The sequence below is a fragment of the Corvus cornix genome, chromosome 18 (genome assembly GCF_000738735.6).
Source record: "Corvus cornix cornix isolate S_Up_H32 chromosome 18, ASM73873v5, whole genome shotgun sequence".
Taxonomy (NCBI): domain Eukaryota; kingdom Metazoa; phylum Chordata; class Aves; order Passeriformes; family Corvidae; genus Corvus; species Corvus cornix.
The window spans coordinates 9,960,892-9,977,755 of NC_046347.1; the positions used below are offsets into that span (position 1 = coordinate 9,960,892).

The 16,864-nt window shown below is 46.2% G+C and overlaps 1 protein-coding gene across 1 annotated transcript in view; it reads left to right on the top strand.

The window, feature by feature from the left end:
* Positions 1 to 6,273: 6,273 nt before the first annotated feature.
* Positions 6,274 to 16,864, top strand: part of GNA13 (G protein subunit alpha 13) — a 29,739-nt gene continuing 19,148 nt past the window's right edge. Inside the window, exons 1-2 of the mRNA XM_039562265.1 lie at positions 6,274 to 6,637; positions 8,874 to 9,100. Of these exons, the coding sequence (XP_039418199.1) occupies positions 6,355 to 6,637; positions 8,874 to 9,100 (510 nt within the window). The 5' untranslated portion in view covers positions 6,274 to 6,354. The remainder of the gene's footprint in view (positions 6,638 to 8,873; positions 9,101 to 16,864) is intronic.

The window sequence follows — 16,864 nt, forward strand, 5'->3', positions numbered from 1 at the left end:
GTGTTGTGTGTGTGTGAGGGCTGAGCAGTGATTTGGGCATCTGCCCATCGTGCCACCAACCTTGGACACCTCAGCTGCGGAGCTCAGGAGCCAGATGGGCACTCTGGGGAGTTGGTAGCTTTATCTTGTGGGGAAATTGTGATGGACAGTGACCAGAGGAAGATCACGTAGCTAGAGTGCTTCCTGACAGTGGAACTGACTCATACCACGGCGTAGGGGGGGAACAGTACCCGACTGGCAGCACTGGAAACCAAGAACTCCGGCAAGATTTTGCCTGGTTCTTCCAGAAAGTGGCAGAGTTTCCTCTGCTGCCCCCAGCTTAGCTGCCAGCACAGCTGGGCAGGAGGAGAGGCTGAGTCCTCACTCACACAGAATCTGATTGTGCCAGGGCTCGGATGACGCATTCCCAGTAATTCTTGCCAGCCAAAAGGCACTGCCCTTTGTGTGAATACCTTCCCGCACACCACAGAGAACACACACACGGGAGTGTGTGCTCACACATGAATGTGCCCAGAGTGTCACCTGTACATATGCTGAGCAGGCACTCACACCACGCTGTCCATGAGCCGATCCCACCCAACACCGCTGGTATTCTCCCTGTGTGCCCAGGACACAGGAACAGATTGTACAGGCACATTTACACCCCCAGCCATGTGCACATCACACACTTCACATCCACGTTTCCATGTCCCATGGGGAGCACCCATGTTCCCCACACGTGTGCAGCTGTTTCTCAGGGCAGTGCCTTCTCCACCACAGTGTTTGTGACTGCTCTCAATTTAGGATCTATGTTCTCACACTTGAGGGGAGCAGGCTGGCTCTGAGCTCAGAGCAGAGCTTTTTCCATGAACAGCAATGCCCTGAAGGCACAGACTGCTTTCCCAATTGCTTTGCTGCCCTTGTGGAAGTGTTTTATCTTTAGCTCTGCTCTTTCATAGCATCCAGACAAGCCAGGGCTTTGGCAGGCCTTTCCCCTGTGTCTGCTCAGTCATTCCCATGTGGAATTCCCCTGTAAGTCACGGCAGCTGCTGGATCAGACACTCTGCTCCATGCAGATGATGAGCAACCTCTGTCATTCCACACTGGTATCAAAGTTATCCTGCCTCATGCTTCAAGGTATCAGCTGAAGGAGAGTTCCTCATGTTTGCAGTGTCTCATAACTCAGGGGCTGAGGTGCTATTTGGTTCTGCCAAACCAAGCTCAGATGCTGGTGCCCCTCTGAAATGCCACGGGTGACAAACTCCAGTAGCACATATGGTCCTGGAGGCAAAAGGCAGCAGAAGGGGAGTTCAGAGTGGACTCAGGAAGGAAGAGAAAGGACAGAAAAGGCATGCAGGCATTTTGATGATGCTAGTGAACAAAAGTGCTTCTTTTGTTCTCTCTGAGAGAGACAGATACTGGCAGGAGTACATGCAAGGAACTCTTTGGGTCATAATATCAGAGTAAGGAGCACATGAAAAGATGTGGCTCATTTTCTTGGTTTGATAGGTAAAACAGGAAAACTTGTTATAATCTACAACAGTTCCTCTGAATCATTTGCAGTTTAAAACAAAACAACTCGGTTTGTTACACAAGTGGTGCTGGAAGGACTCAGAAATACTCCAGGTGTGGTGCTAAGTAAAGGATCAACTACCAACAACAGCCCATGCCCCACAAACTTAAAGGAATAAAAATGGTCATTTCATCCCAAAATACTGGCTTTAACAGTTCCACTGAGGAATACTGGTGTCTTATTCATGAGAAACATTTGAAATCTGGGTCTTTAAGTGAGTTCAAAAATAAAATGGTCTTGCAGGAGATCCAGGAGAAATAACTCTGAGGAGCTCACACTGAGGTGTGAACTCTTCAGCCTCGCTAACCTCCAAAGATTCCATTCCATTTAAATCCTTCCGATCCCCCAAACACCCCCTCACAGGCCAGGTGTGGGGTTCTTCCTATTTCTAGTCTTCTCTGGCAAGCTATGATGAAGCTTATGGATATTCCTCTATTACAAAGCTACTTCGTGTAACTTCTACAGAAGATGTCCAAGGTAAATTCAGGTTTGTTAACATCTGTGAGTGACCCACAGCACCAAACACACGGTCAGAGATGAGCTGAGATTTCACCTGTGCCCAGGTGAACCACCCCAGCAGTTAATGCTCTTGGGCAGATCTGCCACGTGAAACATGAGGCATTTAAATCAGATTATAGAGGCTTGCCTAGGGCAGACACTCCTGGGCCTCTAATCACGAAACCCATACTTGTGGAAAGCAAAGAATTCTCCAGTCCTTGACACAGCCTGGCTGGTTTTTGTGTGAATTTGTTGGTCAAGAAAGCAAGGGACTTGAACAGAAGGAAGAGTGATGGAGACCACCGGCAGCAGCTGTGCAGGCTCCCTCTGGATTTCTGACTCCCCAAGTTCATCCTGGCCTTTCTGCCCCCCAGATAATGCAGAAAGACATTCTCTGGGGAGTCCCCTTTACCTCCTGCTTTGTACAGTAAATGCAGTGGCATTTATGTAGCTGCAAGTTTCCATGGGTATTCATACCCCACGCAGTGGGTAAATGATGCTATAGTGGAAATACACTTGTGGTCATCATAGCACAGGACAATAGTGCGTGTCCATGGGCTCTCCAGAGCCCACAGATCCCTCCCAGCCTCTCACACTGAGTGTATCCAGGCCGGGGAAAGGTCTGCGGGAAAGCTGGTTTTGCCCCTCGGGTCTCTTCGTGAAGCTCCACAAGCTGTGATCTTTTCAACAGACCCACCCCGATTCTTTAGTTTCTCTTGTGGAAAGCACTGCCAAGGGAATCCCCCCCTTTTTTTAAAAAGTCACATTTCCTACGTGGTTGCCCCTTCTTCACACATCAGAAGTTGAATCATCCAACACAAAAGGCATGTGGTGAGTAAGCCACCTTTCTATGTAAAGAAGCTGGGGACGGCCCTGAGGGGAAGGAAGGGGTAACGTAAGTGAAGCAAGTGGCAAGTGGAGGCTCGGTTTCAGCACGCAGTTCCTTCCAGGAAGATTTCAAAGCAGTTTACCAAAAAAAAAAAAAAAAATTGTGCAAACTGTGGCATAGAGAGGGTGTGACTTAAGCTCAGGTCTGCCAGCAAGGCAATGGTTAAAGGAATATCTCCAGAGTCCATTGTCCTGCCTGGTGGGGCACAAGCACTCAAAATGAGAAGCTTCCTTAGCAGCTTCCTGGGAAGAGCTGTGAGCGCAAACGGGCAGCATTTGTTTCCTGTCATTCCTGGGCTTTCCAGGAAAGCTAAGGAAAGAAGTGGCAAAGAGGAAGGAAAAAAGCCAAGCAGAGAAAGACCTTATGCACCCTGCCTTAGAGATGAAGCCTGGGAGGATGCAGCTGGCTTCACACCTGACCTGGATGATGCTGAGCCCTCTCCAGGGAACATCGTCATCCAAGGCAGGAATAGCCCCTGCCACTGTGCAGCGCACTGAGAGCCATGCTCCTGTGCCAGCAGATAGGGAATGGAGTACCCAGGAGTTTCGGAGAGCTCCCTACGTGAAGGGAAGAGGGATGGGGAGGTCAAGGACACCCCAACACTTAACTGACTCAATTGTAGAAACTCAGGAGTCCTCTGCAGCTGGGGAGGTGAGATGAGAGTTGAGTCAAATATCTTAAAACTTAGTTTTAAAACTTAAATCAGAGCTCAGGAATGACTGGCTTCCACATCTGTACCAAGACCACCAGGATGTGCTCCGTGGATCACTGTATTAATTTTATACCACATCCTGTTCTCCTATGAGAAACGCTTTTTTTTTTTCTTTGGTAAGGCCCTGTGAAATAATTCCCATGGAGTTTATCTCCATGTGGGACCATCCTCTAAGGTGTGAACACTGATACTCACTGCAGATTTTGAAGGTCCTTCTACTTGGGGCCAAGTGACATTTCCTTATTCTAAACTCACCTCGCAGTTTCCTCACTTATTTCTTCCTTTTTCTAAGTTATGATTAATGTTGGAAAAAAAGCAGAAAAACATTGAGAGGAAAACTCAGCAGATATCAAAGGCCAAGAGATATAAGGAGAGACAAATGTGTGATGCAGTCTTTGCACTACAGTGATGTAACCGATTATAGTTAAATGTATTAAACAAATGACAAAAAGAACAGCTGTGCTTAGGGCTGGGTTGAATGAAGTGTGGGATTTTCAGTCCTTGGGATTTTCAGTCCTTGAGATTTTCAGTCCTTGCAGGTCCCTCAGCCTATGAGTTCTACTCCTCACATGGAGGATTGCCATTGAAAATAATGTCTTTGCTCCTTTTAACTCAGTATCAGATAAAGATTCCCACTCTCTTTTGCTCACTATACAGCCCTGTGAGAGGCCAGACCTGGGGTGTTTGCCCTGCAGTACCGGGAAGCTCTTCTCAGCCAGGCAGAGAGGAAGGACGTGCCAATTTTTCAAAGTGTTTTAACAAAATGACTCTTTCTGCACCGAGAACAAAACCTGCTTAGCTGGCAAGCGCCATCCTGCCCCCCTGACCGAGGGCTGACCTCCCTGGGCCGCTCGCCTGGCAGCTTCCCTGCAGCCACGGGGGCGGCTGAGCCTGAGGCTCGTTTCCACAGAATCCCAGAATTGGAAGGGACCTCTGGAGATTATCCAGTCCAACCCCCCCGCCAAGGCAGGGTCATCCAGAGCAGGTGACACAGGAACATGTCCAGGTGGGTTTGGGGTGTCTCCACAGAGGGAGGCTCCATAATCTCCCTGGGCAGCTGCTCCAGGGCTCTGCCACCCTCCATGGAAAGAAGTTCTTCCTCAGGTTGAAGTGGAGCTTCCCGTGTTTCAGTTTATGGCCATTGCTCCTCATTCTGTCACTGGGTACCACTGAAAAGGATCCGGCATCATCCTCTTGGCACCTGCCTTGGAGATATTTATATGCATTAATGAGATCGCCTCTCAGTCTTCTCTAAACAGGCCCATGAGAAGCCAGCAACGGGGACTGGGAAAGGGACAGGGATGAGCATGAGGCAGGGACAGGAGTGGCTGTGTCAATTCCTGTGTCCAATGCTGGGCCCCTCAGTTCAGGAAGAACATTAAAGGGCTGGAGCATGTCTGGAGAAGGGAATGGAGCTGGGAAGGGACTGGAGAACCATGAGTAGCTGAGGGAATTCTGGGGGCTCAGCCTGGAGAAAAGGAGGCTCAGGGGGGACCTTCTCACTCTATAATCCCTGACAGGAGGGTGCGGCCAGGTGGGGGTCAGGCTTTGCTCCTAGGAAACAAGGGACAAGACAAGAGGGAACAGCCTCAAGCTGCTCCAGGGGAGGTTGTGGTTGGATCATTTTTTTTATAGAAAGGGTAATTAGACATTGGAATGGACTGCCCAGGGAGGTGCTTAAGGAAAGACTGGATGTGGCAACTGGTGCCATGGTCCAGTTGACAAGGAGGTGATCAGTCACAGGTTGGACTGGATGACCTCAGAGGTCTTTTCCAACCTAACTGATTCCATGTTTCTGTGATTTAGTCTCTTCTGCCATGCCTACAGTGAGAGGACTGGTGGACATGGCCTCAAGCTGAGACATGGGAGATTCAGATTCGAGATCAGGAAAAAAAAATCACTGTTAGGGTGGTCTGGCATTGGAAGAGGCTGCCCAGGAAGGTGGTGGAGTCACCATCCCTGAAGGTGTTCGAGAAACATCTGGACCTGGTGCTGGGTGATGTGGTTTTGTGGTTTCAGGGTTACAGTGGCAGTGCTGGGTGGATGGTTGGACTTGATCTTAAATCTCCTCCAAACCTTAATGACTCCATGAAGTCATTCTCCACCTTAACTTTATTTTCCATTACAATGCAGGTTAAAATTATGATCATGTGCATCTACAAACCTTTAACTCCATTACACAGCAGCACCCTGTGCCTGAATACTCTTTCACTGTGTTTCCTCGTGAGCAGCCTGGCACCTGCCAGGAGGTACAGCCTGGATCTCCTCCAGGAAGGGTGCTGGAAAATCGCAATTTCAAACTCCGGTTCAAAGCGAGTTGGGGGATTTCTTGAGGAAAAGGCAGAAAGAGTTTTACAAGTAAACTGTCAGTCTGGTTAAAAGGAGCTCTGCCTGCCAGAGCTCAAGGAGCGCTCTGACAAGGCTCCCAGGCACCTGGTGGGGTTGCGGGGCTGTGCTGCGCAAGGCCGAGGGTCGGACTGGACGCTGCTGCGAACTCCCCTTCCGCCACCGCTGCCGGCCGCTCCCGCCATTTCCTGTGAGGGGCAGGGAGGGGCGGAGCCCCGGCTGGGGGCGGGGCACGCGCGCGTCACGCGCCGGGCGGGAGCGTGCGAGGCGGGCGTGGCGGACGCGCAGGCGCGGTGCGGGGAGCGCGCGGTGCGGCGAGGGCGGCCGGCGCTCCCCTCGCTGGCAGCGCTCGCTAAGATGGCGGATTTCCTGCCGTCCCGCTCCGCGCTGTCCGGCTGCTTCCCCGGCTGCCTCCTCACCAGCGGCGAGGCCGAGCAGCAGCGCAAGTCCAAGGAGATCGACAAGTGCCTCAACCGCGAGAAGACCTATGTGAAGCGCCTCGTCAAGATCTTGCTGCTGGGCGCAGGCGAGAGCGGCAAGTCCACCTTCCTCAAGCAGATGCGGATCATCCACGGGCAGGACTGGGACCGCGCGGCCCGCGAGGAGTTCCGCGCCACCATCTACAGCAACGTGATCAAGGGTGGGTGAAGGGCGGCGGGGACGGGCCGCCCTGCGAGCGCCGGGCCCGACCGGGGCGGGGGAAGGCGGCTCGGGCGGGTCCCGCGGGCTGGGGGAGCCGCGGGGCCGCCACCGCCTCCTCCTCCCGCGCTGTCCCGGCGCCTCATCCTTCCCCGGGGGCCGGCGAGCAGCCCCTCCGGGCCCGCGGGTTGTCACCGCGCCGCCCGGGTGCGGCCCGCGGGGCGGCTCCGGCGCCCGGCCCCGGGAGCAGCGGTTTGAGCCCGTGTGGTCCCGGGCTTTGCCTTTTGCTCGGGCGCTGGAACGAGGCCAGAGAAGGGCAGCAGAGCTGGGGAAGGGGCTGGAGCATAAGGGGCGGCTGAGGGAGCTGGGGGGCTCAGCCTGAAGAGCGGGGGTGATCCTACCGCTCTCTACAACTACTGAAAGGATGTTGTAGCCAGGTGGGGATCAGGCTCTGCTCCCAGGGAACCAGCGACAGGATGAGGGGACAGTCTTAAGCTGCACCAGAGGACATTAGCAAGAGTTTCTTCACTTCAGACACTGGAATGGGCTGCCCAGGGAGGTGGTGGAGTCACTGTCGCTGGAGGTGTTTAAGACTGGACGTGGCACTTGATGTCAAGTCTGGTTGACAAGGTGGTGTTGGGTCATAGGTTGGACTGAATGATCTCAGAGGTCTTTTCCAACCTAATTGATTCCGTGATTTCCTGGTAATGCGATGGCAGTAATGAGCGGTAATGGATGGGGGGGGAAGATGCACCTGGAAGTGCGTGAGGAGGAGCCGAGCCCTGTGCTCTCAGCATTTCACTGCAGTGGAAGAATTGCTGCCGTTGTGTTGGAAACTCGGCTGACACATCAATTAACAGCAACCCGCAGGCAGAGCCTCTCTACATAGATGCTTTGCCAAAGCCTCCACACATGCTTTAGGGGAGTGGACGCTTGATTTCGCTGCTGTCATCCTGACTTCATTGGTCATCCTCACTTATTTGCTCTCTTATCTAAATCGCTCGTTGGATTTTCAGCGTGGGCTGTGTAATAGTTGGTCAAAATCTTAATGAAGTTTCTCAAAACAGCAAAGTGTTACCAGACCTCAGCCCCTGAAAATCCAACTATTCTCAAAGAGAATTGTTTTACAAACCTGCTTATGAATCAAGCCTGGAAGAACTCTTGATAGCAAGGCAGTAGAAATCATGAGCATGTATGTCAACCAGGTTAAAGTTTATTAATAAAGGTACTTCAAACTCTGTGACAAAGTATGCACGTAGGAACTGCATATCTGTCTGGGAGGCTGTTTTCCTGCAGTCATGGATAGATTTGACAGATACTTGCCTTTGACAGAGAGAAAAGCCTTGGAAAGGGAGTGAACCTTGACAAAACACTTCAGCACTGAATGAGTATGTTACTATACAGTCATTTGTTGCCACAACTCAATTTCCTTGTATCTCTTCCCATGCCTTTACAGTTGCTTATTCTTTCTGGAATTTTCTTTTTATTTTTTCATTGATAAATTTAGTACTAGAAATCAGTTCCCCGCATTTCCCTTACCAATATGAGCAGAGTGGGTTTAAAGCCTTTAGAAGACTCTAAAAAGAAGCTTAAAATACTCGTTTTCTTCTAGAGAATATTAACCAAAACAACCATGAAAGTGTGGGGAAGCCTTTAGCTGATACAACTCCTTCTGCACTTAAGCTGTAGAAACATACTTTTAGAAAGTACAATAATTTTAGTATGTATCTTAATATCTCTGAAAATGTTAAAGGTGGTGATAGAAATACTCTCGTGATAGAGATTCTCTGTATAATTTGATATAACTGGGTACCAAGTTGATAAGAACACAAAAGCTAGAGAACCTTAAAGCAAGACGTCAGGTGGTTCAACATATTTTGAAATAAACTTTAAAGCATACTTTGTCTTGTATTCATGCCAAGTGAAAGAGTTTGGTAGCACAGACTGGAGATTTAGTAATTAAAAATAACACTTTTTCAAGAGTTAAACTTGTACTGTGGATATCACCCTGTTGATTGTGGTCATGTTCTTGAGATAGCAAATCTGGGGGTTGATATTACCTGTAAATGTAGTGGTTTGAGTCAGTTTTTTGGACACTTCCTGATTCCCTACGGGTGGATGTTCCGACTGAGCTTTGTGCAGAGTAAGTGCATTGTTTGCCTCTGTGCAGATTGTGTGCTGGTGAAACAGTAGATGCTGAGAAACTCTGCTCACAGTGCTCTTCCTTGTCGTTCAAGGTGTGCGAGTCCTCGTGGATGCCAGAGAGAAACTCCATATCCCTTGGGGAGATCCTGCCAACCAGAGCAACGGGGACAAAGTGATGGCTTTCGACACGCGCGCGGTCACCGTGGTGCAGGGCATGGTGGAGACCGGTGTTTTTTTAGACTACCTTCCGGCCATCCGAGCCCTGTGGGCAGACAGTGGCATCCAGCACGCGTATGACAGGCGCAGGGAGTTCCAGCTGGTAAGAGTTGGCCTTCAGTGTTTTTAACTGTCTGTGTGTGATTTGGTTCCTGTGTTGCTTCTCTGTGAAACGCCAACCAAGCCGCTTCCTTACGCATTTTTGCATGGTTGACTTACTCTGTGGTGTTGCACACAGCTGCATTTGGCTACTTCCACCCCTTTTTTTAATAATAATAAAGGAGATTCTGACGTAATTGTCCTCATTTCATATGTGGGAAAGCTGAGGTATTGAGGGTTTTTAAGTTCTGTAACAAAGCTGGTACCTGCACAGTATTTTTACTATATGATTATTACCACCCTTTGTTAACTGGTGCATCAACTTAAAAAACCAAACTAAACGAAAAATAATGGTTTGCAGAAAAGGCAGGCTTAATAGTAATGTGCTTTTAAAAGAAAAGATATGCATGGGTTAATGAGAAGAATTTAAAAACCACTCCCTTCTCTATTCCAGTTTGAGCAATCTAGCAAACATTCCCTCTGTATACTTCCTGTTTAATCTTGAATGTCTGTGTTAATACTCGTGTAATGAGATTTTTGTTACATTGAAGTTCTCAGCTGAAGATGGAATACACAATTTAATAGTGGGGTAGAGATGGAGTATAGAATTCAGTAGTGGGGTTGGAAAGAAAAAAGAAACCTCTTGATTCTTGAGCTGCATCTCGAACTGTCTGTGACAGCTGAAGTCCCTTTGCGCCATTCCCATGCAAATGCTGCAAAAAGAAACGAAAAATTGGGTTTAAATTTGATTGTTGGTTTATAGACTTGTGTATGGCAGTGGCATTGGGTTTTGTAGGGATGGGGGTTGAGAACCTTAAAATAGATTAAATCTGTTCTTGCAGGTCTCTCAAACATAAGTGGCTTTGTATTTTTATGTCTTAAAAATAACCTTTGTGTTAGTGTGAATCCGAACAATAGCTCGTGATGTCTCCTGTTGAGCTATTATGAGTGGTTGTGTAATCATACCCTGACTTAAAGAGGTTGTGTAAATATTCTATAAATATGTATTGCCCTGATCATGGAATGTCTTCTGGAGATTGCAGAATGGGCAGGTGCTCCAGTGGCCTATCACCTGCCCAGCCCTGGGCTGAGCTCTGTAAATAAGTTCCTAAGGAGACCTGTTGCTCCTTGAGTTTCACCTTCAAGTGATCATAAAAGAGTAATTGCTCTTCTGTAGTCAAGATCCTGGTGCAGATGTGACTTCTAGTGGTGTAATTGCTGTGCTGGAGGGATCTGCTCTAAAATCTGTTCAATAAAACAGTTTTGTCTTCAATTAAACATGTTTAGTGACTTGAGGCTGTGTAGCAAAGGGAAGGGAGCAATTACTGTTCTGTCATCTTGAGGCTCTGGGAAGTGGCTTCTTTACATAACTGAAACGTGCACAGTTTCACTTTGAGATGTGAATAATTTGTTCTTCTTACAGAAGTCTTACAGAAAATAACCTGTTGCTTTTTTCTGTGAATCCCTAAATCTGTGTAGTTCTCTGCAAAAATATATGTTTATCGTGTTGTGCTTTAGGCACAACTCAGGAATATTTTTGAAGTGCTCTTAATAGTTGAGTACTGCCATAATAATTTTTGAAAGCAAGGTAATTACTTTATTTATACTTACATTACTTTATTTCCTAAATCCTTTCAAAATCTCAGCTGGACATATTTATGCCAAGTTATAAACACGAAGAAAAAAAAAAAAATGGCAGCTGAATGATGTCATTGTGTTGAGTGCAGGCAGTGTGATCTGTGCTGGCCAAGCATGAAGTCTCAGTTTTATCCCAGTAAGCTTCAGCTTAAGTTCTGCCAGAGCTCCATGTGGGCGGCAGAACAGAGGGAAGCTCCTGGAGCAGTGTGGCTTTTTGCTGTACCTGCTACAGGCTTTGCAGGAGAGCGTTCAGAGAGCTGAGGTCTGTGCTGGGATAAGGAAGGAGGACACAAACGGTTAAGGAGGGGGGAGTGACAGGCGTGTCCCAGTCAGGAGGTAGAGCAGGGGGAAGTTGGGAGAGACACAGACAGTTCAAGCGTGTCAAGTACTGACTCTTGAAGTGAAGGCTCCAGACTAAAGATTTGTAGCACTGTAGAATGGGGAAAAAGAGGAAAATAATGTTCTGCTTCCAGTTTAGCTGCTTGTGGCAAAAAAATGTAATGAAAGGATAGCAGCAATCATTAGATGAGTAGGAGAGAGGGAAAAGTGGTACAAAAATACTGTAAAGTGCTGAGACTGACATGGTAGAGGAGCATTTCTGGACTGTTACCTGCTCTAACTTCTTTTCAGACTTTTGAGTGAGTTTAACTTTTTTAACTGGACCAAGTTTGACACTGCACTGAAAAACACGGCTCATACTAAGAGAGCACAGGCAGAAACACTGGGGAAATGTTGTTTGCCATGGGAAGAGGACACTTTGGGACAGAGGTAGAGGTGAGCAAATGGAAAATGGAGCAGTGATGGGTTAAGGAGTGAAAAATGTCAAAATTTACATATAAATTCTGGAGGAAAGGCAGCAAGAGTGTGTGGTGTAGAAGCCATTTGTAGCTTGGGCAGATAGGAAGTACAGAGAAAAAGGGTTTAAGATTGAAGTTCCTGCAAGAATATGGTTTAAACTTCAATATATATGCACAACATATATGTACATGTGTGATGGATTGTTGAGCTGCTCTTGCTTTTTTTGTTTTTCTTCAGTATCTTTTACTGACATTGCCACAGGTGATGCTGGGAGCCTAAGGAAACAATGTGATCTTTTTATAGCAGCAAAAAAAAAATAACTTGGTTGTATTTTAATGGAATTAGGAATCAGCATTTCCATGTCTAGTTCACTGGAGTGTCCTTCCTCATTTTGTTCGCTCAAGTGGTCATGGGATAGCCAATATGATTTATTTTCCTTGGCCTAAAAATAGGGGCCTTCTGGCCACTAGCAGCAGCATTTATGAAAATTCATTAGGTCATGCTTGTGTAGCGCTTTAAAACTGGAAAGAGCTAATTACAGCTTAGTGCAATATGTGCCACTTCAGTGCTTCCCCCATGGTTAATATTATAATCCCTCATATTTTATTGCAAACCAAACTCATTCAGGTGATTGTTCCACTAGCACGGGTAACTGCAGACTGTCCTGGCTCTGTAGCTGAGGCGGTTCTGTAACTTACACTGCAGATTCTGGTCATCCTCAGGCTTTTTCTCCTTCAGCCACCAGGCTTGTTTCTCCTCTGGCCTCTCAGGTGGCTGACACGGATGAGTAACAGATTTAGTCTGAATCAGCCCAACACCCTCTGACACCTCATTAACATTTCACATTTCCCGTTGCTGCTTGATTTTTACCAGAAATCTCCTGAAATGACTTGGATAAATGCAGCCATTATGGTAATTCTGCAGCATGCACACTGCTTTACCTGGGCATTTCCTAGCTTTTCTGTTTGTGCTGGTGACCTGTTCAGCATGTGGCTGTAAGGGCTCGCTGTTCTCCTGGAGGTTTGCTCTGAGGCACTGGCAGCTGAGCAGTGTTTGGCGCTGTGTAACACTGAGCAAGGCACCTGTGAGTAAGAGCAGCCTTGTACTCCCCTCTCATGTCAGTCATTTCTTGAACTTGCTGTGAGAGCTGTTAACAGAGAAGCTTTTTTTTTTTTTTAATTTTTTGAAGTATTCTCCATGAGTCTTGTCATTCTCTGAGAATGGAAGAGTGTGATGAGAGCTGAGTGGCTCAATTGCATGATAAGCTTTGAATGTGTTCAGGGTTTGTTCATGTTAAAGGTAACTTTTGGGTGGGTTTTGATCTTTGCTACCAGCAGTTGTTAATCTTCAGACAGATACTTTTTGCCCTACTTGCAAGTTATGCTGAATGTTTGGGTGTTTTTAAGCCAGAAAGCTGCAGAGGCAGAGATGACACTTAATTTTTGTCCATATTTGCATAGAACTGCAGACATAGATGATACAGTAAGGATTATAGGATATGGACTCACCTCTGGATCACAACTTTATCTGTGACGTGTTTGCAAGAGCTAGATCAGATTATAGAAGACAGGAAAAGGCGTGTTCTGCTTGAAGTTACACTGATAGCTTTGCTGCAGCTTCCATGTAGCATTTTTCTGTTGCAGATGAGTTTTTTTGTCAAGTATTGTTCAGTTTACTGGGAGATTGTATTGTATTTTTTCTTACTCAGCTTGAGCTTTTCAGGGCTCTGCCTGAATAGTCGTGGGGCTGTTGTACATGCAAGAACATTAATTTCTACTGAAATGATGAGTCCTCAAATGGACACTGGAGAGTATTAGGAAAGTTTAATGTTCTTTCAAGTGCACAGGCAACACATCTTGAAATGTGCCTGATTATAGAGTAGGATCCTGCAGAGGTCAGTTGTGTGTGAAGCCAGGCTAGGCTGCCAGATGTTGAGGTGTTCCCCTTTTGGAGGGTGGATGCCCATCTTACGGTACAGTTGTGAGGTCAGTGCACAAAGTCCCTCTGAAGTCACAAGTGTAGAATCTGGAAAAAGAGTTGAAGTGTCTGTGCTGTGTTTGTGGCAGTGACTTCCAGAAGCTTTTCAGCAGCTTCTGTAGTGTGTTGATTTTCTTCCCAGTGTTCATCTCTTTAACCTCCCCACGCCCCTAAGTTGGAAAGTAGGCATGGCTTTTCCCTTGGGTCTCCTCTTGGATCTGGGATTGGGTGTTCATTTGTCCCACTCTGCTTGAAGGGTGCAGGAGATGATTCTATTGGGACAGGACTGAGTGCATAAACTGTTGGGAGAAGGTTTCTGAGACTGACAAGGAGGATCTTCATTACAGGCATGAGATCCAGTCAGCCAACATTTCTTTAAACATTGGCTATTTGGGCACTTAATCACATAGTTCAGAGTTAGTTTATTGAAATACAGGGTTGTAATTACAGTGAATATTGCTTAAATATCTGTGTGGAAACCCAAAAAGCTGCTGCTTTATTATATATGATGAAATATGAACAGTTTTTTCTCTTCTTTCCTCAATCAATACTCTCCCAAACATCAGATCACAGGATGGCCTGTGTACAGTGAGCATGACTCCTTAAAGCCCTTGGAAAGCCTTTGGAAAGGGCTACTTGCTCTCTCTTGGTGTTAGTGTGAAAAGGATTGATCAAAGATTGTTGCTATAACTATGGAAAGAAAAGTGCTTTACAGATTTATACTTTAAAATGAGTCATGCAAATCCTCAAAAGAGACTTGGATTTTTTGAAGATTCACTGTTTTTCCTGCCCCAGTGACAAGGTAATGCTGGCTTTGAGTTGGTATTAATAAGATTCCATATAGGGATTAACTCTAGAGTCCAGCAGTAGCAGGTTGAGTGTCCTTAGTTGAGGTTTGTGGCCAAAAACCCTTCAGTGTGTGCCAGTGCTTTGGTAGTGGGGATTGACTGTAATATTTCAGTTGAGCTGAATGATCTTCAGGTGAACTGTTATACTAATTTAACACAAAGTGCCATTTTTTATAATTTTCCAAATTGGGAGTAGGATTTCTGTTTCAGCCTCTGAGAGCCAAAATGCTGTTTCTGGGACTGCCTTATTCCCTTTCTACCACTCTTCCTTTCCTGCCCGGTGACTTTTCTTGTTAGCAGCAAAAAACTGAAGTGTTTGGAGAGCGGCCTGGGTCTTGTATTGCCAGTTGATGCTGATCTGGTTTTCCTGGAGAACATCTTTGCCATATTTTCTTCAGAACATTGCTATATTTCTTTTGTTGTATTTTAATTTTTTGTTACTATGAAGCACAAATGTAATTCTGGAATTGAGAGGTCTTTCAGCAGGAGCTGTCTTGATGTGCCAGACTGAAGCAGGATGAGTTGTCTTCCAACCAGGAATGCTTTTGGAGTCCTGTATGCTACACTTGGCTTGTACAAGCCTTTATTTTCTGCATGGTTTCAGTGCAGTCTCTGAGGATGGAGTTCTTAATTAAAACTCAATCCAGATATTGAATAACCTGGTCTAGTGGAAGGGGTCCCTTCCCATGGCAGGGGGTTGGAGCAAGGGGATCTTTGAGGTCCCTTCCAACCCAAACCATTCTGGGATTCTGTGATCTGTTTATGGGGAACCACTGCTTTTAAAATGCACACTTGCACAATGCAGTGTGGGAGCAGAGGGATGTGTTCTTACACATATTCTGTCTCCAACAAGCTGTGCTGTGTTGATAGGCATGTGCCTTAGTTTCCTAAACATTTTGTTGCAGAAGAGTAGAAGGTGACCTACTTCTTGAAAAAAAAATGGATTTCTATAACCAAGCCGTGATTATATAAGTACAAAACACAAGTGCCCTTCTGAATATGAATATTCACATACTGAGTGTATAAAGCTCTTAGCAAGTTGTTTTAAATCTGTGCAAATGTGTTAGAGGAGCTTTTGCTGCTTCTGCTGTGCACTGTAATGTGAGCCCTTGGTACAGACATTCATTCCGAGCTCATTTCTGTGCTCGCTGCTCACCTGCAAGGTGTTACATGTTGGTACCTGTAGAGCTGTCTCGTTACAGCCTTTGGAATTTAAACAGCAATGCCTGCACTGTTCTCTGTCCACTTAGAAACGACTTCCTAAACACAAACCCAACACAGTCCCAGGACTTGTAGCAAATCTGCATGCTGACAAAACATGTGGTATGAAGGCAGTGTCATCTTCCATGTCTGTGTTTTGCACCTGAGGCAAAGAATAGAGAGGAATCTTTTTTGTGTGTAAATATGGGATCCTTCAGGACTAAGGTGCCATGCCAGGGGCAGTGTTGATTTGTGCTAATTTGAGTTTATTGTAACGCGGCTTCAGCCTTAGGGGCTGGTGAAGTCTGCTCTCACCAAGCACGTATTACACTTAGGGTTTTATTGAGTGACTGAGCTCTTTATTGTCCCAAACTTCAGTTAATGGTGAATGCTTTTATATCTTCTGGGTTCAGGCCACACCTCTTACGCAGAACTAGCAAAGGGGGAGGAAACATCAGCTTGTGGAAGCTGAGGAAGTTGCTTAAGAAAATGTGAGAAGACCCAAGTGGAGCTGACCTGACTACGTAAGAAAAGCAATAGAATAACTGTACTAGTGGGAAAGCAAGATAATCTCCATGCCAGCATTGTGTCTGCTGGCACTTTTCTTTGCTAAGTATCAGAATTATCAAATTTTGTTGAGAAGTTACAGAATAACAAGCTGTAAACTCACAGTGCTGATGGAGGCCCCCTGATACCAAGTGGTCTCTTGAAAATGGTACCAAGTGGTAGTCTGGAAAATGAACCCTTTATTTATATCTTAAAGGTGAATAAATGGGTCATAGAACACAAAATTAGTTAACTTGGCAGCCTCAAACTGTAAACAAAATGTACATCATGCCAATAGAAATCTAAATAATCCTGGAGACTTAACACTTACATTTTATCCCAGAGTTGCCTGATGGGTTGAATTTAAATAGTAATAAAATGTTTAAGACTACATCAGCAACTAAAGAAGGTCCTAATTACTTCCAGTATCTTCTCTGCTTGCATGTCTGCATTAACAAGAAACATCAGGTAATACAGCTGGAAAAGTTGAGGAATTCTAAATACAGAAAACACCCTGAATTATCATCACAATAACTGACAACTTCAACTATTTCAGAAAAGAAAATTTTTGAACAGTAATAGGGAGTGAGCTGCCTTTTACAGCACTCAGTTCGCTGTACCATGTTGCACGCCTCTCCATCGTAGTCGTTCCTGCCTTAAATTTATTTTCCTTCAGTGTCTCCTCAGTAAATAAGTGAAATATCATGCTCCTCTTCAGAGAGTTAACCAAGGAACTGAAAAGACCCCAAATTCTTTTTATG